The sequence below is a fragment of the Struthio camelus genome, chromosome 5 (genome assembly GCF_040807025.1).
Source record: "Struthio camelus isolate bStrCam1 chromosome 5, bStrCam1.hap1, whole genome shotgun sequence".
Taxonomy (NCBI): domain Eukaryota; kingdom Metazoa; phylum Chordata; class Aves; order Struthioniformes; family Struthionidae; genus Struthio; species Struthio camelus.
This window is the reverse complement of record NC_090946.1, coordinates 42465324-42492667: the sequence shown is the minus strand read 5'-3', so window position 1 is coordinate 42492667 and position 27344 is coordinate 42465324. Positions and strand designations below refer to the sequence as shown.

General features: G+C 40.2%; 1 protein-coding gene across 6 annotated transcripts; it reads left to right on the top strand.

Moving 5' to 3' along the window:
* Positions 1-389: 389 nt before the first annotated feature.
* On the top strand, positions 390-27344 carry VPS39 (VPS39 subunit of HOPS complex). Of its 6 annotated transcripts, none has more exons than XR_011141486.1 (27): positions 390-658; positions 2156-2221; positions 3536-3600; positions 4418-4460; positions 5492-5586; positions 6834-6932; positions 7644-7736; positions 8627-8810; positions 9332-9452; positions 9821-9941; positions 10800-10929; positions 12110-12252; positions 13136-13279; positions 13759-13900; positions 14191-14277; positions 16603-16676; positions 17358-17456; positions 17701-17818; positions 18264-18392; positions 18836-18938; positions 19860-19905; positions 20503-20652; positions 20822-20956; positions 21610-21701; positions 22873-23616; positions 25004-25113; positions 25597-25717. XR_011141486.1 is itself a non-coding variant. In XM_068946015.1 (26 exons), exons 1-25 carry the CDS (start codon positions 586-588, stop codon positions 22946-22948), a joined length of 2628 nt encoding a protein of 875 aa, XP_068802116.1. In that variant the 5' UTR covers positions 396-585; the 3' UTR covers positions 22949-22961; positions 23494-25155. The 6 variants fall into 6 exon arrangements, 3 of the variants coding, with proteins under 3 accessions (XP_068802116.1, XP_068802117.1, XP_009682983.2); XR_011141487.1 differs by lacking the exon at positions 25597-25717 and having other exon boundaries at positions 396-658; positions 22873-22961; positions 23494-23616; positions 25004-25155; XR_011141485.1 differs by having other exon boundaries at positions 22873-25113; positions 25597-27344.

The following is a 27344-nucleotide window of genomic DNA, read 5'->3' as shown; positions in this document are numbered from 1 at the left end:
AGTTTTCTTAGGTTGTGCCGGTCAGCTTCTGTCCTCCTCTGCACCAGCTGGCTTTCCCGTGCGCTCCAGTCTCGCGTCAGCAGCGGGCTCCGGTACCAGCCTCACTACGAGAAGGCGAAATTATCCTCTTAAAGCCTGACCCCTTCTCTGGCCGTACGCCGAGGCGACTCTTCCGTCGGGGTGAGGGCTGGGGCCGGCGGCAGCCTGGGCGACCGCACATCCCAGCCGAGCCCGGCCCCAACGCGGCGCTCCGCGGCTCCTCCCCGCCGGCGGGGGCGTGGCCTCCGGCGGCCCCACCCACCCCGCGCAGGGGGCGGGGCTTGCCCCGGGGAGGGGAGGGCTTGGGGGCGGGGCCTCGAGGCGGAAGCGGCGGCGGCGGCGGCGGCGGCGGGGCGGGACGCGGGGGCTGCCGGGAAGGGCCGGGCGCTGCGGGTCCACCGCCGGTGGTGGCGGCGGCGTTACTGCTGCTGCTTCCGCTTCCCTCGGGGCCCTCCCGCCCCGCCCGCTCTTCCCCCCGCGCCGCCGGCTGCCTCCTCCCGGTGGGTCGGTGGGCGGGTGGGCGGGAGCGGCGCCGCCGCCGCCATCATGCACGACGCCTTCGAGCATGTACCGATCCTGGAGAAGCTGCCGCTGCAGATCGACTGCCTGGCGGCCTGGGGTGAGCGCCGCGGCCGGGCCGGGCCGGGCCTCCTGCTGCCGCCGAGGGACTGCGGGAGGGGAGGGGGCGCCGGGCGGCTCCGGAGGGGGCTGCCGCGGTGCCGGGCGGCCCGGCCGGGGCGAGCTGAGAGAAACGCGGCCTGTTCGTGTCCGGGCTTTGCCGTAGGGAGCCTGCGGTGTGCTGAGGTTGCGCTTCTGGAGTCCTGGTTTTACCCTCTCTCCGCGTGTGTTAGTGGCCTGTAGATGCATCGGTTATGTTTTGGGGGCATCCGTGCCTGCAAAGGATTTGATCTGGTCTTGGTCGCTCCTGCTGTCCGCCCGCTCCTCTGTCCGCGCCGATACAGCTTCGCAAGCGGCCCGAGCAGTGTCCAGCAGATGTAGTGTCGTGGAAGAAAATGAGTAATTAAAAAAATCCTAGACTCTCTGGATCGGTGACCCGTGTAATCTTTTTTTTTAAGGACGAAATTATAACTTGAGTAGTGCTGCCAAACCTAAACGTGGTCGTTCGCGCTAGACTCTGTACTAGAGAAGATGCGAGCATTGTTTGTTTCTGTGGTGAGGCCTTTATCCTTCTCTCTTTGAAAGCCCTTCTTTTGCTGAAGTAGAAAAAAGCCGAAACAGCCCGTGAAGCATACTTGCTTTAAAAAAGTTGTAATTCTGGTTCTGCAGCTTTTCTACCAAATAGTGGAGGAAAGGCCTTCCAGGAAACAAGGTTTTATTAAAATACATGTAGTTTGGTAATGAGGAAGTAGTGATGCTAGAGAGAAATGTTCTTTTATGCTTGTTTCTTATATGACCTGCATCAGGGAGGAAGAATTTCAGTCAAATTTAATGACCAAATAAAGGTACTATGACTTTTGTATGACAGATGCTATACACTGGACAAATTTGAAACCCTCAACAACAGAGTTTTTAAATTAAAAAAAAGTGTATTTTTGTAAATTCTAAATGAATCTAAATGAGTCTCCAAGCAGTTCAAGTGCAATTTAAGCAAAGCTGCCGGAATCCTTTCAGGCATTGCTACTCCTTCATAAAGACTATTATAAACAAAACAAACCTCTTAATACTCCTAACCTAATGTAATTTCTATAGTTTTTTTTTTTTTCCCCTGGCTTCCCCCCTCTCTTCCTCCCCCCTCCCCCCCCATTATGTAGCACTGTTCCTCTCTGGGAGATGGTATCTGAAGAATAGTTTATTATCTCTTTTAATTGCATGAAAGATGCAATTGCTTGTTCCTCTACCTTGCTAAGAACAAGTAGGTAATATCTAAGCTGTAGTCTCATTTTTACTGCTTGATTCCCGGATATTATCTCCCAAGAATGAAAGCTACTACTGAGCATTTCCACCAGAGAAATGATGGGAAACATGCATGTCTCGCAACATAAATCCCTATTAGGAATTTGAAGCAAGTTTCCTGGTATTTGATAAATGTAACAGAGGTGGTTAAGAGTGGTCTTTGCTGATACTGATTAGATTCTTTTCTCCCCACTCTTTGTAGAGGAATGGCTCCTCGTTGGTACCAAACAAGGGCATCTTCTCCTTTACAGGATCAAGAAAGATATAGGTAAGTTGATTTTAAGAACGGCAGAAAAAGGCAGTGGTATTTTTATTTCATGCGCTTTAGAGGTTATAGTGACATTAACACAAATGTTTAATTGCTAATTTTTTCATGCCTAGAGTTTGATATTGTGTGGGATCTTTAGTGGAAGTGTACATACTGTTTATCAGATGTATAAGAAAGATGGCAAGTAATATCTGCCTACCTTCTATCTTTAAATATGTTTTATATTAGGTCTCCATACAGTAAGTTGGTTTAGTTTTTGTGACTGCAATACTTGTAGAGAAATGCAGACAAAAGCAGTGCGCTGTACTAGTTGTCAGAGATCTGATGCTTGTCATCTGTTACTGATCTACTAATCCAGTCTTTCATTTAAGAGCTTTATTCACTGGTGTTACAGGATGGGGGAGGGGGAACCCCCCTAACTAGTTCTATGATACATGTACTCTTCTACTTGCCTCTTGGACAGTCGGTCAGTTCTTAGTCTGTTCTGGAGATGCCACAAAGAGCACTATTATATTTTTAGATTTAGTTATAACTGGCTTTCACTAAACAGGTCTCTATTTCACGTTATCTGTTGTTGTGTAGAAACCCGTGTTATTAAACACGCTAATGTAGTATTACGTACGATAGCAAAGGAGAAAAAAATCTGTTCCCAAGTGCATCAGCTTTTGGAAGGATGTTTATGTGTAGCTACTTGGGTTTTTGAGACTGAATTCAGCTTGCTTTTTCCGAAACTTGTAGGCCATCTATTCCGATGAGAACGTGTTAGTCCTGAGTCGTTAGTGTTTTATCTCACATGGTAAATTTCTCCCCCTTTTTTGCATCAGTGCCAGGAGAGGTTATGTCATCAGAAAGTGTCTGTAAGTCTTTATCCCTAAAACTCCTTTTAAACCCTTGTGGTGCAGTGTTTATTTCTTGTCTACTTTGCAGTGATGTGTTCCCTAGCAATTTAAATTGCTGACATTTGAGTGGTATAGATAAAGTCTTTGGGTACCTTTGTATCTCTCGGTTTGAAAATATTTAAATAATAGATGTTGTAATCTAAAATCCCAGCAAGGCAAAAATCTTAATTGTTGATGAGGTCCTCGGATGGGTACAGGAAGTATAATTTAAATCTTTGCTTGGCTACATGGAAGACCTTCTGATGCATTTAACTGTTAAGTAAAAGATAGCACAAAGACATTAGAGTCATTCTTCTGGTGTTAAGTGATCAATTTTGATTTCATAATTCTCTGTGTTCTATTTAGTGTAAGATTTATTCAGTCATAACTTTACAGGTAACTTCAGTTAACGTGTTCTCTCAAATCTCTTTGGTAGGTTGCAATAGGTTTGAGGTGACGCTAGAGAAATCCAACAAGAACTTCTCCAAAAAGATTCAGCAGGTAGGAAATACCGGCTTCTTGATGTGGGGGAAGTTTTATTGTGTTGTCAGCCAAGAAATCTTGATATGTCAAATGTACTTCTGGCATTTGGGCTAGTTTTAACAGAAAAAAAATATCCAAAGCTATGGGTTCTTCTGGGGGCGGCACAGCCTGGTGTTTTAGTCCACTGTCTCCTCCTATAATAGGAGGAAGCTTGATTTGGCTGCTAAAGCAGAATGCTAAGAATTGGGACTTCACATTTCATTTCTGGATTTTATGGAAGTGCTTTAGTTTGCAGTAATCCTCCAGCTGCTCTGACTGGGAATATTCATAAAAAATGATGGTAGTGCTCACACCTACAGACTGTGATATATTGTTTGACTCTTGGTTATACAATGTGAATGTAATTCCTGTTAGTTGAAATTTAGAACTAAAGTAACTGTTGCTATTTTCAGTCAGGTCTTCTTACTGTTTCATTTTTGGGGAACTTTAGCTCATAATATTCATACTCAGGAAAGTACTCAAAAAAGATTATGTGCAGCCTCTTTCGGCAAGTTCCTGTATTTCCTTTAGATGTACGTTTGTACTGCTACATATTCCTTATTTCAAACTTTCTTACGAGCTTAGGTGACAAGCTCTGTGTGCTAGCTTGCAAAATTTGGGTATAAGTGAAAAGGGTTACAATGGCTGGAGAGAGAGGCAGTGCATAGATAGGTGCCTTGCTGTTTTCATTATTTTAATAGTATATAAGATTCATTGTTTTTAGACTATCTATAATCAAGCCTCAGTCAGAGGTTTGGCTTGTGAATGTAGGCTCTGATAGAACTCTTTCTTTCAGATTCATGTTGTTTCCCAATTTAAAATTCTGGTCAGTCTGTTAGGTAAGTGGAAAAAAATGTTTTAATATTTAGTGAACTCTTCTCGGTACAGTTACTTGGCTGAATGTGACACCCCTTCCACACGCCTGCATAGTGGTCTAGTTGTTGAAAAGTCATTGTCTAGGATTTGGGCTTTTTGACTTTGCAGAGGAAGCATTATGCAGCATAGACTGAGAAGCAGCTTTGCTTGTCATAAACGAGCTTGGAGAACAAAGTATTAACACTAACTTTTGTAATTTTAAAAATAATGTATGGTTTGTATGTGTGTGGGTGTTTATATGTATACACTCACACTTCCACCCTTCCCCCCTCAAACACACACATGTTTTTGTGTGGGTGTGCACTGTATGACAGAGGATAAAACTTCTATTATCCGAACTTGTTTGATGCGTGAAACTTGCTGTTGATGCATTATGCCAATGTTGGCTTATATGCGGACGGCAGTCTTTTACCATCTTGTGGAAGGTCTAAGTTTGCTTGGCTCTGACTATATTTGTTTAACCTTATGATCTTCCTATGTCTTTTTTTGCTTATGTTGCTACTCCCTTCTTTATGATCTCCAAGTCCCAGCTCTTCAGACTCCAGCATGTGTAGATTGCTGCTGCCTGCGTCCTCGTGCGTACAAAAACTTGACCACAGCCCTCTCCACTTGCGACTGTTTGCTTCCTACTAATTTCAGGAGCCAGTTCAAAATGGTCTTTGTTCATACAGTTTTCCATCGTGAACTTGCTCTGCTCTGGTTTGCCTGCTGTCCCTTTTACTCCTACTTCCTCTGCTTGGTTAGCACCTGTTCTCAATTTCTTCATGTAATTTGCCAAAGCTGGTTTTAGTCCTCTCTTCGGTGTTTATCATCATGTATTCTTGTGCGTCAGCACTCATTTTTCAGTTGTCGGAAAAACATTCCTTTTCCTTTCTTGCAACTCTGATTTTCTCTCACAAGTTCTTTTGCTGTAAACTGTGATAACTTGTGTGAATAACAATGAGCTCTACATGTGTTAAATATTGAACAATAATTGGAGTTTTGTTTAAAACAGAGAATAACATTTATGTCCATGACCTGTTGACATTTCAACAAATCACTACAGTTTCCAAGGCAAAAGGTGCATCCCTCTTCACTTGTGATCTTCAGGTAAGAGGAAGAACCCAATGGCACAGATACCTTTACTGCTTTATCATAAAGATGATTTTTTTTTTTTTTATATTGATAGGAAAAGTTGGTTTGTTAATTTAGTGTTATGTGCAAGTTACTTGGGCATTAGTGTCTAATTATGGATGTAGGAGCTTCAGTTAAGATAACAAACTTTAATGTAGTCATTTTTCTTCTTGTGCTCCATAAGAGAGCTGTCTGCTAAGACTGTAGCCTTTTATCTCCTGATACAAAACCCTAAGGCATTTTTTATCCTGTGATCTTTGTGAACTTTTATCCTGTGAACCTTGAAGGTCGCTTTTTGAAGTGCTCTCTTCAGTACAAAAGCCGTTCCCTTCCCTTACATTGTCAGTGTACTAGTTCACAGGGATTCCCTTCTCCAAGTGTCTCCATCGCTGTTTTTATTACATCTTTGTTTCTGTTAAACTGTATTGGCCCAGGAAGTCTCTGGGCAGCTATGGCTGATCCAGGCCATAAAATGGTTCCATCGGGTATAGCAATCCTCTTTTAATATGCTGTGGTTTATTAAGTGACTCATTTCTATCCAAGTGAGTTTCTCAGCCTATCTGTGTTATTCAGAAACCTCATTCATGACCAGCAGAGATGATTTAGTGTCTTTCCTCAGTACTTTGTTATCTTCACCCCATGGGAACTTAGTATTAAACCTTTAATAAGTACCTAGGCTTTCTAATTTTAAAACTAGTAATGTCTTGTAAAGCACATTTAAGTCCAGTCATTCCAAAATGCCTTATGGTTTGTATATGGGCTCTGGGCTTTCCTGGTATTTCTTGTTGGGAAACTTTTCCAACAAGCTAGCATCTAAAACACAGCTAATAATGTTTTCATCCATCAGTATAGCATGTTCTTTCTGTTGTTCCGTGTCCTCCCGTCTCCTATACTGCACAGAGTTCAAGCTGTTTATCCTAGTGATATGTAGAAAGCTATGTGCTTAGCCCTAATCTTCTCTTTGGTGTGCGTACGTCTTTGGTGCTTTATAAATTTTTTTTTTTCCTTGGTGTTACAATCCCTGTCATCTAACCAAATTTGATTTTGAAGTACCCCATCATCCTTCTCTCTGTGCTCCCTTGTTTAGGGAAACCCCTTCTGGCATGGATGAAAAAGGCTGCTTTTCAGCTGGCAGCTTTGCTTCAGTTTGAGGATTCTTTTGGCCTTGTGTCATCTTCCCTGCCTTCTGATAATGATGTGTTTAGGCCTGTCTGTTTTCACAGGATTCAGGTACAGGGGAAGAGGTGCTGAGAATGTGCGTGGCAGTACGGAAGAAGCTACAGCTTTATTTTTGGAAGGACAGAGAATTTCATGAACTACAGGTAAGTTGGACTGTTTCTGTGGTCTAGTATACCTCACTGTGGACTACAGTTGCTCTTTCCTCCTTGCTGTGGAGTCCCCATTGCTCACTCAGAGGTGTTGCTGGCTGTTAGAGTGTTGAGTCCTGTCGGTTCTGCAGTGATTTAACAAAGCAGCAGCAAATTAAGGTGAAAATGCATGATTGAAATGGCAAATAATGGCATGAATACAGTTTCATAAACTAAACTAAAGACTGTTCTGTATTCTGGTAATGTTCCACTTGTAGCACGCTTGTCAGTGAAATGTATTAACACAAACAGCCTCTATAAGCATACAGTTAATGATAACACTATGGAAGTGGGTCATCTTCTACCCAAAGACTTCAAGCATATCAGGATGTCGTAAGGTAGGTACTGACAACAAGCAGAGAGACCTGCACTTCTGAATACCAGAATAATTATTACAAAGAATAATTTTCTACACATTTCTATTTGTTGAACTAAGCTACTCTTTTAGGAAGTTACGCAGTTGACTCAAAGCACGCTTTTCTCTTATGCGTAAATCTAGCCTTTAGTTCAATACTACCATTCCTTGACCAGGAGAGGTTGAGTGGGTATGCTGGGGAGCGTGGTGTCAAAACAGTGCTGCCTGTTAAGCTCTGTGATGCTAGATTAGACTTCTCTCTGCTTCCTCTTGTAACAGCTATTTTTACTTGTTTTCCCTTTGTTTTTCAGGGGGACCTCAGCGTACCTGATGTACCCAAGTCTATGGCCTGGTGTGAAAACTCCATCTGTGTTGGTTTCAAGAGGGACTATTATCTGATACGGGTAAGATGGAGGTTTGGAACAGGGTGCGTAAGGAGATTGGGATCGCAATGGACACTACATAAGCTGTTCTTATGCTTAAGGCTTTAGTTGTGAGACACTTGTGAAAAACAATGTCTGTACACTTGCTGAATGTGGTTTTGAAAAGGGCAATTTTAAGTGTGGTTTTTTTTTTTAAACCGATTTTTGTCAGGAAGTGATTTTATCACTGTTGCAACTGGTGTTTGAAACTATTGTAGAAAAAAGGACATTGGAAAAGATACGTTTTGGTTCGGTAGCAGTGTGTGTAAGCTCAGTTTGCTTATTATTTCAAGTATTAAGAAAGGAGATAGCTTTAAAAAGAAAAAAAGACCAATAATATCTTATTATTTGACAGACAATGCAACGTAACCTCTTTTTTTCTCTTTTTTGGTCCTCTCGTGGAATTGTCATGCCTTCAGTTAAAAATGCTTCATTTGACATCTCTATTTGATAATTTTTTTCTGCCTTTGTAATTGGCTTCTGCCCATATCATAAAACACTGGAGTTACACGGAGGTGTATGGACACTTTCACTGGTGCTGTTACTGTGTTATGCATTTTAAATACTTAAGAACTGTGTGCTCAGCTACTGTCAGAGTAATAGGTATACGCCACCTGAGGCGCAGAAGATAATGTTAATGCTTTATTTCTGAATGATGCATGAGCAAGAGAAGTGTTGATACCCAGAAACTTTCTAATTGCTGATCTTTAAAGTTGCATGTGTCCTTTTAGTGATTAGTTTGAGTTGTGAATCCTTCTGCCGTGCAGTGGGTTTTTTGGCTTTCAGACATTTGGTCTTCTACAATTCTGAAACATACATTATATTGAACAACAGGTTTTTCTTTTTTTTTGTTTTCTTTATCCTTGTCCTAGGTGGATGGAAAAGGATCTATCAAAGAACTGTTTCCTACAGGCAAGCAGCTAGAACCGTTGGTAGCCCCTGTAGCAGATGGAAAAGTGGCAGTTGGCCAAGATGATCTGACTGTAGTGCTAAATGAAGAAGGAATCTGTACCCAGAAGTGTGCCTTGAATTGGACAGATATTCCTATAGCCATGGGTGAGAACTAGCAGTAATTTTTTCTTTGGTCTGTCGTACGATGGTCCCAATTGTATGTTACGTTCCTGGTATTGAAAACTAGCTGGGTTCTGAGTGTGATGATTCTTGGAGTATTCCAGTTGTACTTTCCAAGTGTGGAGAGTTGCATGTGTTTATTTCTGTTTCTGTCACTCCTTTACTCCTGGTCTGTATGCCTTTTTCCTTCTCACAAAATAGCCGTATTGCCTATCTTAATGAAGTCAGAAGATTTCAAATATAAGACAGTGTGTTAGAGCACCAGCTTTTCTGTGCAGCTGAGTGCTACAAAAATTTCAGGTATTGAGAGATGAACAAAAAGCTTTGCAGTATTCTATTAGCAAATTGCTGGCAATTTCTGGCGTTGAGTTTCTTGATTAATAAGCCACAAGGGACACAGCTCAAGGAAGAAATTTTTGAAGAGAAATACTTGCTTTGAGTTATGGCTTATTTCAAGGTATACTTGAGGAAGATTAACTTAAATTTTTGACCTATTTCACAAACAGAACACCAGCCTCCTTACATTATTGCTGTTCTGCCAAGGTATGTGGAGATTCGCACTTTTGAACCTCGGTTGCTGGTACAGAGCATTGAGCTGCAGAGACCACGCTTCATCACCTCTGGAGGGTATTATGCAAAACTAATTGTTACTTCTGTTGAGCTGTCTGGGTTTGGTAGCACTCTGAAAAACTGTCTGTGAGAAATGAACAGCTTTTCTGACTCCCCTGGCTTAAGAAGTAGCATTGAAGAAGTCCTTTGTCTCCTGTGAGCAGAAGGGTAGGGGCTGAACCCTGAGGAGTAAACGATAGAGCTGAGGGTCCTTGGGCATTTCAGATCACTGGAGATGTTTTCTTCTCCTTTCTGCTTTGCAGTGTTGCTCAGGTTCCCCTAGTATCTGGTTGGTCAATATATGTATTAACCAGTGTTGTTTCAGATGGGTTATTGCTTCTTCTCAGTGCTGGAACTTAGCAGCTGACCTTTTGTCTTCTTTCCAGCACAAATATTATATATGTGGCAAGTAATCACTTTGTTTGGCGGCTCATTCCAGTCTCCATAGCAACACAGATCCAGCAACTTCTACAAGACAAGCAGTTTGAGTTGGCGTTGCAGTTGGCAGTAAGTATTTATCCTTTCAATTTGAGGTGGAATGCACTGTTGCAGTGGTACAGAAGCATGCAAAAGGACGTCTGCCTACTGCTTGACGTTAGCTAGTCCAGAGAGTTTAACCTCCCTGCTGTCAGCTTTGCATAAACTGACAAACTCTTGAGTAGGTTTGGACGCTTAAATTTTTAGTGTTTTGCTGCCGATTTTCCATATTGATCTATTTTGGTTTTAGGTTTTGGGATGTCATCTCTTATGCAAAGCGTTACACCTCTCAGATGTTTAATCAGTTGCTTTCTTGCAGACTTGTAAGTCAGTTGGGCTTCCAAGTCTTAAGACTGCTTTTAAACAGTTTTAGGAGTCGTGTGTTTTTTGTGTTTTCTCAGGTGACCAGGAATGTTTGTAATATTCCTCCATGTTATTCCTGAAACATAACTGTTTCTTAGAGATGCTGATTCAGTATGTTTAATCACATTGCTCTTACTATTCTAGGATTTTATGTGTCAGGACTCTTTTCCCCCAGAAATTTCCCTGAGATTTCACTAATGTGATTTCATTTCATTTTGCATTGCTAATGTGAAAACACTTTAAAAGGCAAATCAGTAAAGGGTTGCTGTGGTGTAGTGAACATATAGGTAATGGGAGGTAGCTTTTCAGACCTTTTGGGTTATGTCAGTAGTACAGTGAACGTAGTATCTGAGAACTGACATCTGACATGCGCGTTCCTGGCAGGTTATGCTTTTTGGAAGATGACAAGCTTCTGGATTCCTTAGTCTGCCCAAAATACAATACTCCTGTTGTTTCTCTGGAGTGTTTCACTCTCACTTATGATACCCAAGAGTGTTTCCTATTCATCAATTTGTGTTTGTGTAGGAAATGAAAGATGATTCAGACAGTGAGAAGCGACAACAAATTCATTACATTAAGAACCTCTTTGCCTTCAACCTCTTCTGCCAGAAGCGTTTTGATGAATCGATGCAAGTTTTTGCCAAGCTTGGTACAGGTAAATGCTTGGGCTGGCCTTGAGATACCTGGGAGAGATGAAATGAAGCTCACAGACTGTTTCTCTTTCAGTTTTAAAATACTGTTGCCTTTGGCAGACTGGCTCCCTGTGAGTGGGAGGTAGCTTAGGCAGCTATTTATTCTTTCTTTGTGAACTTCATGGGACTTCACTTGAACTAACTGAAGTTAATTATGTTAAATCATGCATTTTCTCTTTGTGCAGAGTACATTTCTGTTGTAGCCACACCATGTACGCAAACCCTTGAAGTTTGAGGGCCTCAGCAGGGAACAAAAGCCTATGTGTAGCTTGGAATGAAATGTAAGGAGCATCTATAGATTTGCTAAGTCCTTGGACTCTGAGCAAAGCAAATTAATTAAGGACTTTCAAACCAGTTTCCCATTTGATGGACAAAGCCGCTGAAGCAAGGAAACTTATGTGGTTGTGGAAGTCAAAATGGAATCCGATGCTATTTTTCTGGTTCATAGCAACATTACTGGAAGATCACCAGAAGGCTGGACTGTACTGTAGATTAGTGCTTCATATTGAGATGCTTTTATGGGTGATAATACATCTCTCATGCATTTAAACCTAGAATTATTAGTAATCTAAAATATGCAACCTATTTTTCTGGATGACGCTTAGCATCATATTTACTTTTGAAAATTATGATAGAATAAAAGAACTGAGAGCTCAACATACTTTGAATTTAAATCAGAGGACAGTAATTTTGAATTTGCTTAAAATCCATGAAAACGGATGCTCATTAGTTACAGGTGGCTCTTCAGTTCTGTCCTTGTCTTCTGTCTGAAAGATCCGTAAATCTTCTCTTTAAACATTGCCTGTTCATAGAAATCCTGTCCTACTATCAGAGTTGCTAATGTTGGAACTCTGCAAAAAGCAATAAAAGGATTATAATAAAGGCTTATCCTGCAGGTGTGACAGATGCAGTCTGGAACTTGTTCCGCTTGAACTTTGAAACCGTCTTTCTCTTGCCTCTTCTGGCTTGTTTTATCTTATGTGATAAGCAAATTCTCATGTCTGGAACCTCATGGACATACAAGCTGACTACAAACAGCTCTGTTGGAAAGCTAACCTTACTCAAAGGCTGCATACATTTAAGAGTCTGCAAAAGCAATATGTCATGCGCTGTTACTAATACTGGTGGGTTTTTTTTGCTTAGATCCCACTCATGTGATGGGTCTGTACCCTGACCTCCTGCCGACAGATTACAGGAAACAGCTACAGTATCCCAACCCCCTGCCAGGGCTCTCTGGGGCAGAGCTGGAGAAGGCACATTTAGCTCTCATAGACTACCTAACTCAAGTGAGTGCTTCTACATTTGTTTTTAGAGCAATGTTATTCGGTTTTAACATACTCTGGTTAATTTCACTGATGCGCAGGAAGCAGTATGCTTACTTCATCTCTGTCAGGCTAGCCTTAATAGGTTGTCTTCACAGTTGGAAACTCTATGGCAGCAGCTCCTGAGAAAGTGGGAGAAAAGATGTGAGATGTGTCACAGAAATGGGGAGGACATCACATGTGACAGTGAGAACTGGACAGAACTTAACTCGTAGACCAGATCTGAATCTGAATGCATTATTTTATTTTTAGTAGCCCTCTGAAGAGGACTTGGGCTCTTGGTCATTCATTCTTTTTGGTGATTATTGTGGAGGGCACTCTATCCAGGAGATGGTCCAAAAGCATGCATTAAAGTGGCACAGGATGTAGTGGGCCCCATAACTTCTTGTCCTCTTTCTTCTGTTGCGACTGGCTTCTGAACTGTTTTGTTGCCATTTTGACTTGAGTAAAAAGAAGCTTGTGTCTGAAGTGGGTTTTTTTTTGTGTGCATGCAGTAATTTAAAATTTAAATTATGTTTTGATTGTTTAAAATGTTTTGATTTCTTTAAAATACCTCTGTTCAGGTTAACCAAATTTCCTGCTACCTGTTTTCTGAGGACTATGGATTCTTACAAAACTTATAAATCTGCGAGATAAATATGTACGCCTGCGTGTGGTTGGAAAGGTGATGTGTTCAGTAGTTAGAAACAAACAAACAAAAATCTTGAGGAGTAAATTGGTAAAATAAGTTATTAAATTGTTCTAATTTAGTCTTTTTCTTTTTTTCCTTGGTGGATTGTATTTTCTGGGAATGAGATGAAGAAATCCATGGACTTTTCCTGTTAAAATTTTGTCTGATATCCTGCAGAAAAGAAGTCAGCTGGTAAAGAAGCTAAATGATTCTGACCATCAGTCCAGTACCTCACCCCTCATGGAAGGAACGCCCACGATCAAATCCAAAAAGAAGCTGCTACAAATCATTGATACCACCCTGTTAAAGTGTTATCTCCATGTGAGTTTCTGCCTGTCCTCGAGGCCTTTCCTTTATAATGCAAACTTTGTCAGGATTTTAGGCTGAAGAACTTGAGGAGCAGGATAGGAAGCTACTTTAGAAGTTCTCATGAAACTATCTCACTTGGAAAAAAGCTCTGTGAGACTTTGTGGTTTTAGCTAGTTTTCTTGTTGTTCAGGAAGCAGTTTCATGGAACAAAGCAGGCATGTCCATTTTGGCTGGGTGCCTCTTGGCAAACCTTGCTGTCAAAGTTGTTTTTCAAAGCTGGCCTCTATTCTGGATGGGAATAGCTCTGAGTATTGTTTTTGCTTCTGTCCCAGCAAATGATGGAAGTGAACAGGACTTACTTTAAGGTGTTAAATTGTCAGTTCTGCCATAAGACTTATACTTTTCTCTCGGTTCCAGTGTAAAGGGGGAGAGTCCCATGAGCTTAGGTGCACGTTAGACGAACGTTTGACCGCTCTCTTTTTTGCTCGCAGACTAACGTAGCGCTGGTGGCACCGTTGCTACGTCTGGAGAACAATCACTGCCATATTGAAGAGAGTGAGCACGTACTAAAGAAGGCACACAAATATAGTGAGCTGATAATACTGTATGAGAAGAAAGGTCTGCATGAGAAAGGTAGGTATGAGGTTGGTGTGGGGAGAAGAGAAGGAATAGGCGCATGCACTCCTAGTCTGCGTTTTAACTCGTCTTAAGTGAGCAGGCAGAATTCAGAAGGTACTTTGTTTCTGCATCTTTCTCATGATGAAGTCTGTTTTTGTTCCTGTTACCTCTTTGGCCATATGTTTAAAACATAACTTCTTTTATTCTCTGTGAGCAGAACAGGAAAAATATGGTTGTTTTGTGGTTCAAGCTGGAACGATACTCATCTGGTTACAATAGAATTAACCTTTTTGTTTTTCTGAAAGCACTGCAGGTACTGGTGGATCAGTCGAAGAAAGCCAACTCACCTTTGAAGGGTCATGAGAGGACAGTGCAGTATCTGCAGCATTTGGGTATGTGTGGAATAGAGGCTGGTTAAAGCATTGTTCCTTTTCAAGATATCTTTATTCTTCTTGGGCTTAGCAGTGCGGAATGGTTTTTCTTTTTTGGCGCGCGTGTGTGTGTGTTTTATTATATATATATATATATATATATATATTTTTTATTATTGTTCAGCAACTATCTGTAGACTATTGGGCTAAAGGGTACTGTTGTCATCTAGTATGGTTTCGTGCATAATGCAAACCGTAAGCATTAGTTCAGGAGAGTCTTGTTCAAACTTGAGCATCTCTTCTTGGAAAACATTCCTTGTTTCTGATAAAAATTTCCATTGGTAGAGAATATACTATAGCATTTTGTGTTTTGTTCCAGTGATGATTTACCATCACTGATGAAAGTCTTAACTTCCAGGTTAGACTTTCCAGCTGAAATTTTAACTTCTAGTTGTTGGGCCTGGTGACTTTGCTGAAATGAAAAATGTTATGTAAAATTTTTGTTTTCGATGTATAGATAAATCTAGATTCTGATTTAACAGATTTAGTTGCTGGTTGTAGGATCACATCAGGAACTTGCTTGTCTGACTATTCATTGTGAACTCCCATGTCCTTTTTTGAGAGGTTTGCTGTTTTTGAGAGTAGTCTCCTCCATTCAATAAAATATTTACTTCTAAATGCACAGTGCTGTCACACTGCTAGTTTGGTTAAACCATGCACAACCATGCACAGTGGTTTATGGGGAGAGTCTCTTGCTTCATCTCCTAGTCTTATGCGTTTGGCAAAGTTTTTGTTTTGTTTTTTTTTACTTCTGTGCTGAATTCCTGCTGGCTTCTGTTTTCAGGATGTTTCTTCAATAATAATTCATTACTTACAGTGGCAGTGAGACCCTCCCTGTTTGTGCTATGTGCGTTTCTTACATTTCTTATTCCTTGCTGTCAGCAGATCATTAATGTTCTTTGTGTCTTAGAGAAATCTAGCACAATACTGCCTTACAAAACAAACTTATAATTTTACTTTTAAAAAAAAAAAAAACTCTCATCTTTTTACTTTAAATTTATCTTGATTGACCTATGTCAGCTGTTTATTTGTTTTACCTGAGACTGGTGACGCTTAAGACTTATAATTATCCAAGTTATCTGGAATGGTTTTTGAAATCTTGGTATGTTGTTAAATTTCTTCTGATCTTTTGGAGTTTCTCCATTATGCCAGGGCTGTCTGAAAAACAGCTTTCCTATGTGTTTCTTGCTCAACGCTTTCAAAACAAATAAAGGTTATTTGGGTCTGTTGACTCAAGGGTAATAAAATGTAGTTGATACAGCCCAGCAACTTATTCTTGCTTAAATGGAATGTTTTATGCTAGTAGTATTTACAGTTATTAAAACAGTCTTATGAGGAACTTCTTCCTATTATATCTCGCATTTGAACTAAGGATTTGTTGCTGAAAACGTTTAAAAGTTCAGTATCTACTTTAATTCTAGCAGCACAAAACACCCTTGCCTGTCACCTTCAGTAGAAATCCCCATGCAGCGGAATGTTACATGCCAAGGGAGCCTGCTGGTTTGTTATCTGGTGTGATGTGATGTTGGCCTTGTAGTATGCTGATCTATAAGCTTTCAGATAGTTACCTGGGCTCCTTCTTTTCTTTTGCCATCTTGAGGGTTTGAGTAGGTTATAACTTTGGTGATTCAATCATGATTTCAACAAAGGCAACTAGATGCGATCAGTGCTTTAGAAAGGATCTATTTGATTGATCTCTCACTTGTTTGTAAGCGGTTACGTTTTCTTTGTCTCTAATTCTAAAGAGGAACTTAACTCCCATGAGTTGTTCTCTCCTTTATTCAAATATATTTTCAGTGAGTCTATTATGCTCTACTCTACTAGAAGGTTGCTCCTCTGAAATGGAAGCTGTTCATACCATACAATGCTACATTTGAGTACAGTGTTTTTTCCAGCCTAGCAGAGTACAGTGTTTTTTCCAGCCTAGCAGAGTACAGTGTTTTTTCCAGCCTAGCAGAGTACAGTGTTTTTTCCAGCCTTATAGAAATGAATTGGTGCTGTAAGTAAGAGGAGACTTTTGGAAAGTGATTAAGACAATTGAGCTTGGTTTTGTTACGAGTTATCTAAATTCTGTGATGCTTGGTATTTGACTGAGTTATTGCTCATTCCTGTTTGAAACCGTGTTTGCAAAGTGATGAAACTGGGGCTTTAGCCTGGAATGCGTGACTTTTTTCAGAAATGGATTCCTCCTGTAAGTGAAGCTTTGCTGGTTCTAAAAGCATCTGCTTGTGTTGTGAGCAGGGAAATCTTTACAAATTTAACATTAACTTCTGCTTTTTGTTGCAGGCACAGAGAACTTGCACTTGGTATTTTCCTACTCCATCTGGGTGCTTAGAGATTTTCCAGAAGATGGGCTGAAGGTAAGTGTGGCTGAAGCAGGCACCTTGCTGTTGAGATGCTTGATGCAGTGTATGGAATGGGGAGAACCTGATAATCTGTAATGTTCTATATAATCTATAATACTCAAACAAAATCTGTGAGAATCCAATGTATTATTATTAAATCCAATGAAAGGTATAATTTGCATTGTCTGTATTCAGTACTGTGATATGCTTAATGGCAGATGGAGGGAGAGACGCTTTCAGTTTTTCTTCTAGTTTTCTGTTCATGGAATACTTTAAATACTGTATCTACTGCTAAGACATAAGAGGGTTCCTAGCTGCTTATTACAAGATGATGTTGACGTCACACTTTTTGCACAAGAGCTTGATTGCGTATTTAAATGACAAATGCTAACTTACCTGTCTTATTTTCCATTTCTTCTTTGGTGTAAAACTGACTACCTGTATTTGGGAGGGAGTGGGCACTGTAAAAAGAAAAGAAGTGTTTGTTGCCTAGGGCAGCAATGGATGTTTGTCGCTCCTTTCAGATGTGACGTAACGTCTAGGTGCCCAAATAAGCTATTTGTATTTTTCATACTTCATGTACTTATTCCTTGGACTTGTATGATGGTATGCTGTGTTTCTGTGCCTCGCAGAAAATATGCTGCATCACTTAGATTTAAAAAATTAATTGTTCTGTGAATAAAATTTGTTTGGCAGATATTTACAGAAGACCTCCCTGAAGTGGAAGCTTTGCCACGAGACAAAGTGCTCAGTTTCTTGATAGAAAATTTTAAGAGCTTGTCTATTCCTTATCTGGTAAGGACTCAGTCTGTAATAGTGCATTACATTCAGTACAGCATAGTATGTGTAAGGCTTTAGTTCTCCAGGCGTTGGAGCCCGATGCTGTCGAATAAATGATTAAGAGAAAGCAGAGTGAGACTCAAAAATATGAAATCCTAAGGTCAAGCTTGGTAAAAGGAAGCATAGAACTGTTGTTTGCTTATAGCAAATCACTTTCCAGAGCAAGTATCTGTAACTGAACCTAAACATGTATTTATAGGAACACATCATTCATGTCTGGGAAGAAACCGGTGCAGATTTTCACAACTGTCTCATCCAACTGTACTGTGAGAAGGTGCAAGGCTTAATGAAAGAATATCTCAGTTCTTTCCCTGCAGGTATGCTTAGCCTTTTCTGTTGGGAAGACTAGGGGGAATGGAACAGCACAGGTTAGGCTTCATAGCATAGTGCTGTAAGCCTTTACTGTTCATATCCAGAAGATGATACCCCAAGCAATGAAAGAATTGAGACTACAAAAGTTATGGTTTTATATGGAAGTCTAGTTTCTTGTCTTTCTAAAGATCATGGGGGAATCAAATGACACTTTCATGATGGAGTAGCAGCTACTGCTACCTGAATTCTGGGTGTTAAAGACAGGGAAGGGTCTTGAATAGCTGTATCTATTCTCTAGCCAGGTACTTAATAATGTGCTCTAGGGAGCTGAGCAGGTGCACCTGGATTCTCAGCACATACAACAGCTTTTAATTCCTCCTCATAATGATCTGTTTTTTTTATCTTCATCTATGTAAAACCCTAACTTAAGTTGCTTTCTCTTCTATATAGACAAAACGCCAGTGCCCGCTGGGGAGGAAGGAGGAGACTTGGGAGATTATCGGAAAAAGCTGCTTCTTTTCCTTGAAAAGTCTAGCTGCTATGAACCTGATCGACTAATTAGTGACTTCCCCTTTGATGGTGAGTTCAGTTAGCATGGCCTAGCTGAAGCCTAGCTGTTGCATTGTACAGCAAAAGTTAGTAATTTATTACAGAATCATACTAACAAAAGGCAGAAGATGGATAGTTATAGTAGTTGAGTTATATGCCACTGGTGTGCACACTAACTGTGTTTTGACTGGTACAGCTGGATCTTTCCCAATCTCTGCAGGATTCTTTTAACTGCTGGCGTAAGACCGTGTGGTGTCTCCCATCACTCTTAAATGTTTGTGCTAACTTTCAGATGAGCCTGAATTGCTCAACAGATTGGAAGTTTGTACTGTGACTAGTGTCAAGCAGGCATCTAGTCACAGTGTAACTTTAGTTTATGCTCATACTGTAATTTATAGTTCCTTATGTTAGCCTGGAGCTTATACTGTTATTTCTTTGTGTTGCTATTGACTAATCCTTCATGCTGTCCCTAGGTCTCCTAGAAGAACGTGCTCTGCTCCTGGGTCGTATGGGAAAGCATGAGCAAGCTCTCTTTATTTATGTTCATATTTTGAAGGATACCAAAATGGCTGAAAAGTAAGGGTCTCTTTATTTTTCACAAGGCTTAGTTTGCTCACCACCCTGTGGAGAGGATGTGTAGTGAAATGTTGCTATGTTTAGAACAAGAGCGCTATAAGCTTTTGGCATCCTCTAGGTTTCCACATTTCCTGATTTGGGCTCTTCCAGGTATATGTGTTATAGATAATGATACAATCCCCTTGAGGCTGACCTTTCCATGATCTTACGTCATTGTGCTTTAGTCTAGAGCAACTTGATTTTCACTAATGTTCTTTGTTTCCCCCTTGTCAGATAGGGGCTTTCCACTGGTCCTTAGCCTGAGAACCTGTGCATGTTGTTTTGCTTCCCTTCTCTTTGAGAGGCCCTCACTAGACCAGATATGTAAAGTTAAGCTCCTTCAGTTAGCATGATCCTCTTTAGTAAAGATATGGCTCTTTGCTAGACCTGTTGTGTCAGGGAACCTTCTGGGCCAATCCAAAGTACTTGGATGAGAATATAATTAGCCAGTACTGACAGGTGTATCTGAACAGCGTGTCTGAACACTGTTCAATCTAGTGGTTTTTTTTGCAGATACTTCCAGGAAATGCCTCTTGGAGGACATTTAACCCTGGTTACCTATATGTTCTTGTGCTACAGTATATTGATAGGAGACCAACTGTTTTTTCTCTGCAACTGATATTCAGTTTCTGTACAAGCATTTTGTAAGTTGATTGGGAGTGGGAAACTTGCACAAAACCTCCCTTCTCACAAGAACATTGTGATGCAGAATGAACAGCATCATTTTGTTACATGATCCCATCTAACTGATCAGAATTGGACGTAAGGTCACCCAGCTTGGTTGGCCTCAGCAATCTAAGCATTAACATGTTAATTTCTCTTGATTGATTCTCTGGGTTCCAAAACTTTCCCTGCATTTCACTTGATTCTTCTCTGTTCTAGCTACTGCCATAAACATTATGACAGAAACAAAGATGGCAACAAAGATGTAAGTAGCTTTATCTTTGCAGTCTTCCTGGTTTATGAGGATGTATTAGTTGGACCATTTATGCTGTGCTAGGGAGTTTACGCTTTGTATAGATTTCTCAGAATTAGTGTAGGTGAACAGGAACCTATGTATAAGCTCTTGGAATTCATGAATTAGTAGCTTTCAGTGATCTTTTTCGGGGGGGGGTGGAATGTTACACTGTCACTGGAAACGAGCACATATTTTGTAGCTAAAGTTCTGACGGCGTTCAAGATGAATAAAATACTGTGGTGTTCTTAGTCTAGTTACGTTCATAGAAAAGCTAATGGTAAAAAGCAGTGAATGCTTATTTCTGAAGATGATAAATGAGTTCACATATGCATAAGATTCAAATATGCGTGATTAAAAGGTACTGCTTTTATGGAAAAGCTTTAGTGTAGAATGCAAAGACCTTGAACAGCTTTGGTGTTTTTCTTTGTTATTTTAGGGTAAAAGCTGTTTAATTGAACAATTTAGAATCCTGAATGGCAACCTACTAGTACCATCATCACTTTCTACCAGTACCATCAATTGTGGATGAATGTAATGGTTTCAGAATCTTTTCTTTGCGTGAAACAGGTCTATCTGTCTCTGCTTCGGATGTATCTCTCCCCACCTAGCGTTCATTGCCTGGGGCCAATCAAGATGGAAGTGCTGGAGCCTCAAGCCAATCTGCAGGCTGCTCTGCAGGTTTTGGAGCTGCATCACAGCGAACTGGATACCACCAAGGTAGGGAACACTTGTAAGAACTCAGTTTCTACTATTGGTAGATACAAAGGGCACCGGAGTAGGCATATGAACAGATTGTAACAGCATCAAGATAAACATGACAATTTCTGTTCTCCTTTGTTCTCTAGTCTTTTTTTAAATTTTCCTAACCAAGTATATTTTGCTCTAGGCAATAAACCTACTTCCAGCGAACACACAGATTAGTGAGATTCGAATCTTCCTAGAGAAAGTCCTTGAAGAAAATGCCCAGAAGAAAAGATTTAATCAAGTAGTCAAGAATCTTCTTCATGCTGAGTTTCTGAGGGTAAGTACCCACCCCCTCTCATTTATTGAAGTGCAGTTTTAAAACTGATGTTCAGCAGTTATATAATCTGTATCCTTTATACAGGATGTGCATCCTCTAGATGGTGCTGTATTGCACCTGAAATTAGTAGATGTGCACTAAGTGGACTGAAAATCCACTTTTCCAGGAGATGGCAAGTGCATTTTAGTTTAGATGAGGCATGTGCTTTTGCAGTGAGTCTCTGGACTTGTGCTTTGATGTGCATTGCAGCATAATCTCGGAGAGCATAGACTGGATTTCTTTCAGATAAACTGCACCAGTTCTTCAGTACTTTGGTATTGAGCTTCGATACTGTAGTGAAGTACAGTACTTCAGTAGTTCAGTTGAGCACTCCGTAATGGTTGGAGTGCCTTAGTCTCTTGACCAGACTAGTCTGAAGTAAAACCCTGGAATACATAAAGTATGGCTATTGGGTCTTCAGTGCCACCTGCTCTGCCCTACAGACCTGCTTCTGTTGTGCTGTGCGTCTTGCTAATGTAGATGTAGCCAGTGAAAATTAAATGTTGAGGCAGGTTTCGTTTCCACCAGACTAGAAAAGTAGCTGTGCTGTGACGTTGCTTTTTGAGCAAGGTTTGTGGGTTTGTTTTTTGTTTGGCTTTTCAATTCTCTTATAGGTCCAAGAGGAGCGGATCTTGCATCAGCAAGTGAAGTGCATTATTACCGAGGAGAAGGTGTGCACTGTTTGTAAAAAGAAGATTGGTAATAGGTGAGAGCATATACCTTAAAGTCTGGGAAACAATCAAATATGAATCGAGTATACTTACACAAATTAAGAGTGTTGCACAAATTGGGATGTATATGCTGAGGGAACAGCAATATGAAGGAGACATTTGAGGAGTGCTTGAATAAGAAATTATATTGCTCAACTGGGTAGTTGGGAAAACATGAAAGTTTCAGTCACTGAAGTTTGTTGCAAAAGTTTCATCCTGCTTTCAGCATAACAAAATAACACCCTTTCAGAAACTCTTAAGAGCTCTAGAAGGCAGAAAGTCACTTCTCATCTTATATTTGGAAAATTTTGTAAAAATGCTGCCTAGTGGTCCTGTTTTTTTACATCAGCTGTAGTTCTAGTTAAGAATCTCAAATCAAGATGTGTGTGTGATGGTTTTGTATGTCTCATGGCTTTGTAGTTCTCTAGTTGATTTACGTTTTGTAGCCTAATAATCTTAGGGCATGTAAAAGTAGAACTATTTGCTCGATGTCTGGATGCCAAGAACTTTTTCTTCTGCCATCCCTAGTAAGCAACCACAGGGTTGTACAATATGCAGATCTTTTACTTGAATTTTTTGCTTTCTCATTATTGAACTCCAATGCAATGTCACATAATTATTTTATCTATTTTTTTTCTTGTTGATACGAACCTTTTTGAGATATTGGTAGCTTTCACAGTGTTAGGGAATAGTTCTTTTTTTTTTTTTTTAAGCTATTTTAATGAACACAGGTCTATGTTACTGTTGTGCATATTCAAGTTTTTGCTGTTACTGTATAGCTTCAGAATTTGAATTAGTGTTGGTTTTGATTGCCTAGGATTTTTGTAACGCTGTGAAATTCAGTGAGGCTTTGAAGGGCAATCGTGTCAGTATGTCACAGAGCGTCTTTGAAGCAACTAGCAACTTCCGAATAAAATGTGCCCATAGAAATGAAAGTGTGTGTGTGTGTGTGTGTATATATATATATGTATATATATATGTATTACACAAAGTGAGTTATGTTGTCTGTTCTTTCAATAAAATATTCAGGCTGAAATTTAAACAGGAAGATTTTGCTTTTATGTAGGCCTTTTTTTGTATTCTAACGCTACTCGGATGCTCTTGTTTGAAGAGGGTGAGCTGTTTATCTGCACTGACAGGTGATTTTGTGTTCTGTTCTCTTTATAGTGCATTTGCGCGATACCCTAATGCAATAGTTGTGCATTATTTCTGCTCCAAAGAAGTCAACGCGATGGACACCTGACCTTGTTGCCAAGGTCAGTAGTCACAACGTTCACATGAAATTCAGAAGTGAAGACTTAAGAAGCCGACGCCCCTGAGATTTTGAGGCTTGTTGCTAGGTTGTCCTACACTGGATAGAAGTAATTTGTATCTGTGGACTGACTAGACTTACTGGCTGGCGATACTGACTTATGAGAGAATGACCCGGTTTAAACCATGTCATTATAGTGTTGGCAACTACATCGAACCTCTCAATGCTCAGATGCCGAAGAATGGAAACTGACCAGCAGTGAGCTTTTATTGCACTCCAACCTTGCAAATGAGTTGTCAGACAATTGTAAGGTGTTCACCACAAGTCAAGTTTTACGATAAACCTTTCTTTCTTTTAAGGTAGAAGTTTTGTGATTTGGCCTTGTATGTAAATAGTTCTGATGTTCTTCAAAAAGAAAATTCCTTTAAAGTCTCCAGCTGTGTCAGCATTACATGGAGATCATCAGGTGTTAGAGATGGAGAAGGCTACTGTGCCTATTTCTAGAATTAGTAAATTTAACTTTACCTTCATCCCAGTAAGGGGAATATCTAGATGCTGGCCAAAGGAACGCTTTTATTGATGTTCGGTGTGTTATCACCTGACCTTCTGATAAACAGGAGTTCCACAGGAGGTCGCCAGACAAGCAGTAGGTACCTCTGGTAAGCATTAATTTTTTTCCTCTTTACTTTAGTTTGACAGCTGTAAATAAAATAAAATTAACTTGTGTGCTGTTTGCACTGAATATGGTCACTCTTAGTATGAGTGGAGGCTCAAGGACTATTCTAAGAAGCAACTTACATCTGTACTCATACCAAAAAGCGAAGAACCTGTAAGCAGCTTCTGAAGGGACTGAACTGTAGCTATTGCTTGAGCTTCTAGACTATATTTGAGATGTATGTGTATATAAAGTTCTTCAGTCTCTGGTTCACTTTCCAGCATGGAAGTAAAATCCAGACTATTTCAATGTCTCTATTTTAAATGCTTTAGAACAACCCTGTTCTGCTCAGGCTGGTACCGTTCTTAAATTACGCTTGGGCCAGAAGTCTTTAACTACAAAAACTGGATTGTAGCATACTCCTTATAGGCTATAATATTTTTGTCTAATTTATTTTTCCACAAACTTTAATCTATAGCAAACTGGTATTAGGGATATTAAAATGTTCGGTTGGTGCAGAAAGAATCTAATCAGCAGTAATGAAAGGCAGCAGTAGCAAATAGCCCAATAAACTGGAGGACACCCAGCATCCTAGCCTAGCAATACTTATTTATAAATGTGTAATTATTAAGTAGTACGGAGCATGGCATGTAACTACCAGATACCACCTCTTAGTTATCAAGTAAAGGAATAAAGCCTGTCTGCCTAAGGTGTAATTGGATCTCAGTAACGTCACAGGTTTACCTAAGCCTTTGTTACCTAGCACTTTTTGAAGAACAGATCTGCTGTACTCTGACAAGCATCCTCGTTCACTTTCGTTACCAGTGGCAGATTATGCAAACCTTAGATGTACGTCATGTTAGCTTTACCCTTTCTGCTAATACTTGCCCTGGATACTGGTGTGTGTTTTCCCTTTCCACATGTGTTTGTATACATTGTTATATGCCATGCATCCTTAGGGATTCCTTGGTCTAGTGTTTTGCTACTTCAGTGCTTTGATGTCTTGGGTAGTACTGCTACTGATGTCTTTCTGCAGAGGCTGGGTAGAGGTAATCTATGGTGTTAACGTTTTTAACCTTGTATTTCTTCTATTTGAAGAAGAGAGCCTAAAAACACTTGTATTCAATTTGCACATTCTGTATAGATCTTTATATACTAGTTTAGGTACTGAGGAAAGATGGTTTGGGAGAGTTGTGTTTACAGATCATTGAGAATGAAAGAAGGGTATTTATCAAGGCCCTGTCTTCTTTGTATACAGATATAATAATACTGCTCTGATTTTTACCTATCTTATGTTTAGTACTATTAGTCAGGTTTTTATTTACCTTCATTACCTGCTACCAGGAAAACTAGTCACATATGAGGATCTTTATTGTATTCTTCTTTCACAGTTAAGGTTGTGCCTCTGTTCACCTTCATTGCATACCTTTTGCAGAGATGTGGTTTGTGCTGTAACTTCTGTTTCTTAAAATGTGGATTGGATTTACTAACAATACAGCAGGTTTGTCTAAAGCAATATATTGTAATAAATATTGTGAACCAGTGTGTGTTTCAATCATTGGGCAGTTAAGCTTCTTTGAAGTACTGTAGGTTTTTTGTTTTGTTTTATTAATATATTAATCCTCACATTCTCCTGGAAGTCAGAGACTCAATGCAGGGGTTTCCAGTATCCCCCCTGCTTTAATGTATTTAATTTCAATGAGGCCACGTCTTATGACAGCTGTGGTCACTGCTGAACTTTGTTTTTTAGAGCTACAAGTTTATAGTATGCTTGTGAATGCTCCCAAAATCCTATTAACATTTTTGTATTGTCTCTTTGAATAATGCTTTTGAAAGTTTTGCACAATTAAATATGTATTTGCTAGAGAACATTAAAATTACTGTTTTTTTTTTTTTTCTCGAGTGGTGGCATAGAATTTCTGGAGTTGGTGGGGGTGTTCTTTGAGCTCTGTATGATCAAATTGGGAAACATTTACGTTCACAGGCTTGCAACTGGGTGACTTGCAGGTCACAGAAGACTACGCTACTGTTAGAAATACAGATCTTCGGTTTTCCCGTTCCATAGAAATAGGAACTAATATCTGCTTGGAAGCAGAGTTTTTGTCTTCAGGTCAGACAATTGAGTGTACTGATACTTCTGGAGAAAACCAACCAACCAAACCCCTCCAAGCCTTGAGAGTATCCTTTGGAATCTTAATCTCTTTTAATTATACAGATGCAAGTCAGTGTGTCTCAACTCTCTCTTTTCAGCGCTGCTAGTGGGAGCAAAACAGGTCCCTTGCAATATCTATGCACGTTGTTTATTAAGTACTATATAATGTAGTTAGTGAGGTGTCATTTGTTCATGCTTGTTAACAAAAATAATTAGATGAAAATCAGGTATGCATCTATCTTGAGCTCTGTGGGGATATCAGTCCAGGCAGAAATGAAGATACCAGATGTGAGACCTCCTTCCTCACCTCATGATTTGATGCCATTTTGTTTGCCTGTTTTTTTTTGTTTTTGTTTTTTTTTTTAACCTGTTAGGAAATGAGGAAAGCGTGTAACACCCCTTTCAGATACTGAGGTGGTTGTCAGCAGTATCTTTAGCTAGCTTAAAACTAAGGACTTGGACATCAAGTCAGTGTCGGTCAGAGTTTTCATTCTGTTTCACGTCCTGGGCGTTATCTCTTCTAAAGTTCTGTGAATGTGTGAACAGTTTGGTATTTGACTGAACAGAAAACGAATTAATCCAAAGATGAGTTCAGCTCCAAAACCTCATCTGTGATACATGGCAGGAGGTAGTCAGGAGTATTTCTGCTTAAGTGTACGCATCTGAAGGTTATGAGCCTTGAGAGCCTGTATCTTCTTTTGGTGTAATTTTTGTGTTTTGCAGTAGTGGGCCATGCTGCTGTACTTTGGAGCCCTCTGGCCCTGAGTGCATATCATGGTCCCTTTACTTACTGCTATGCACTGTCTTTATCTCACCGTGGCAACTGGTAATGAATTGGCCTTAGTAGTGGCCTGATTTGTCTTAGTGCCTGAAAACTGAACAGTTTGTGAAACCTTTGTTTTCTGAGATGCCGGTATGTCATATTAGTGCAGGGTGTTTGCCTTGTACTTGGACCTCTTGGTTCAAGGGAGTCAGTACAACTGACTGGATTGCCTGCACCTTCTGGTTTACCTCTTCCTTACCTTTCAATGTGATAAATAATGCCTCTCATCACTGACTAAGGGTCCTAGGGAGGATCCCAGGAGGGATGCAGATCAGAGGTTGCGATGTAAGGACTGTTACTGGAATATAGTCTCTAGCGCTGTACTTCTGTCTCTGATAGCCTAGACTCCTGGAATAGGCAGGCTTAACTTTAGGAAGTCTAACTTAAGTCTAACTTAATCTGTGTGAATGCCTGAAGATGGAGACCTCTCAGATGATCTACTTGGCTTAGTCAAAGCTTTCTCATAGAGCAGACTAGTGAGGAGAAATATCAACGTTACCTGAAAAATAATCTTATCCGGTAAATTTTTTTTCCAAGGAGCATGTTGACTTTAAGGGATTGATTCAACAGTATTCTAGGGTTCGTAAGAAACCTGTGGCTACTCCACTAGAAATGCTGACAGGAAGCAGCATAAACTTTGGGATATTCTGTCTAGGTATAGCAATGGGGGGTCTATTAGTCTGAGAGAGGTGATGGGCAATACCTTTTTCAGCTTCATGTACAAGCTGCAGGGAGAAAGTAAGCCAAAAGATTCAAG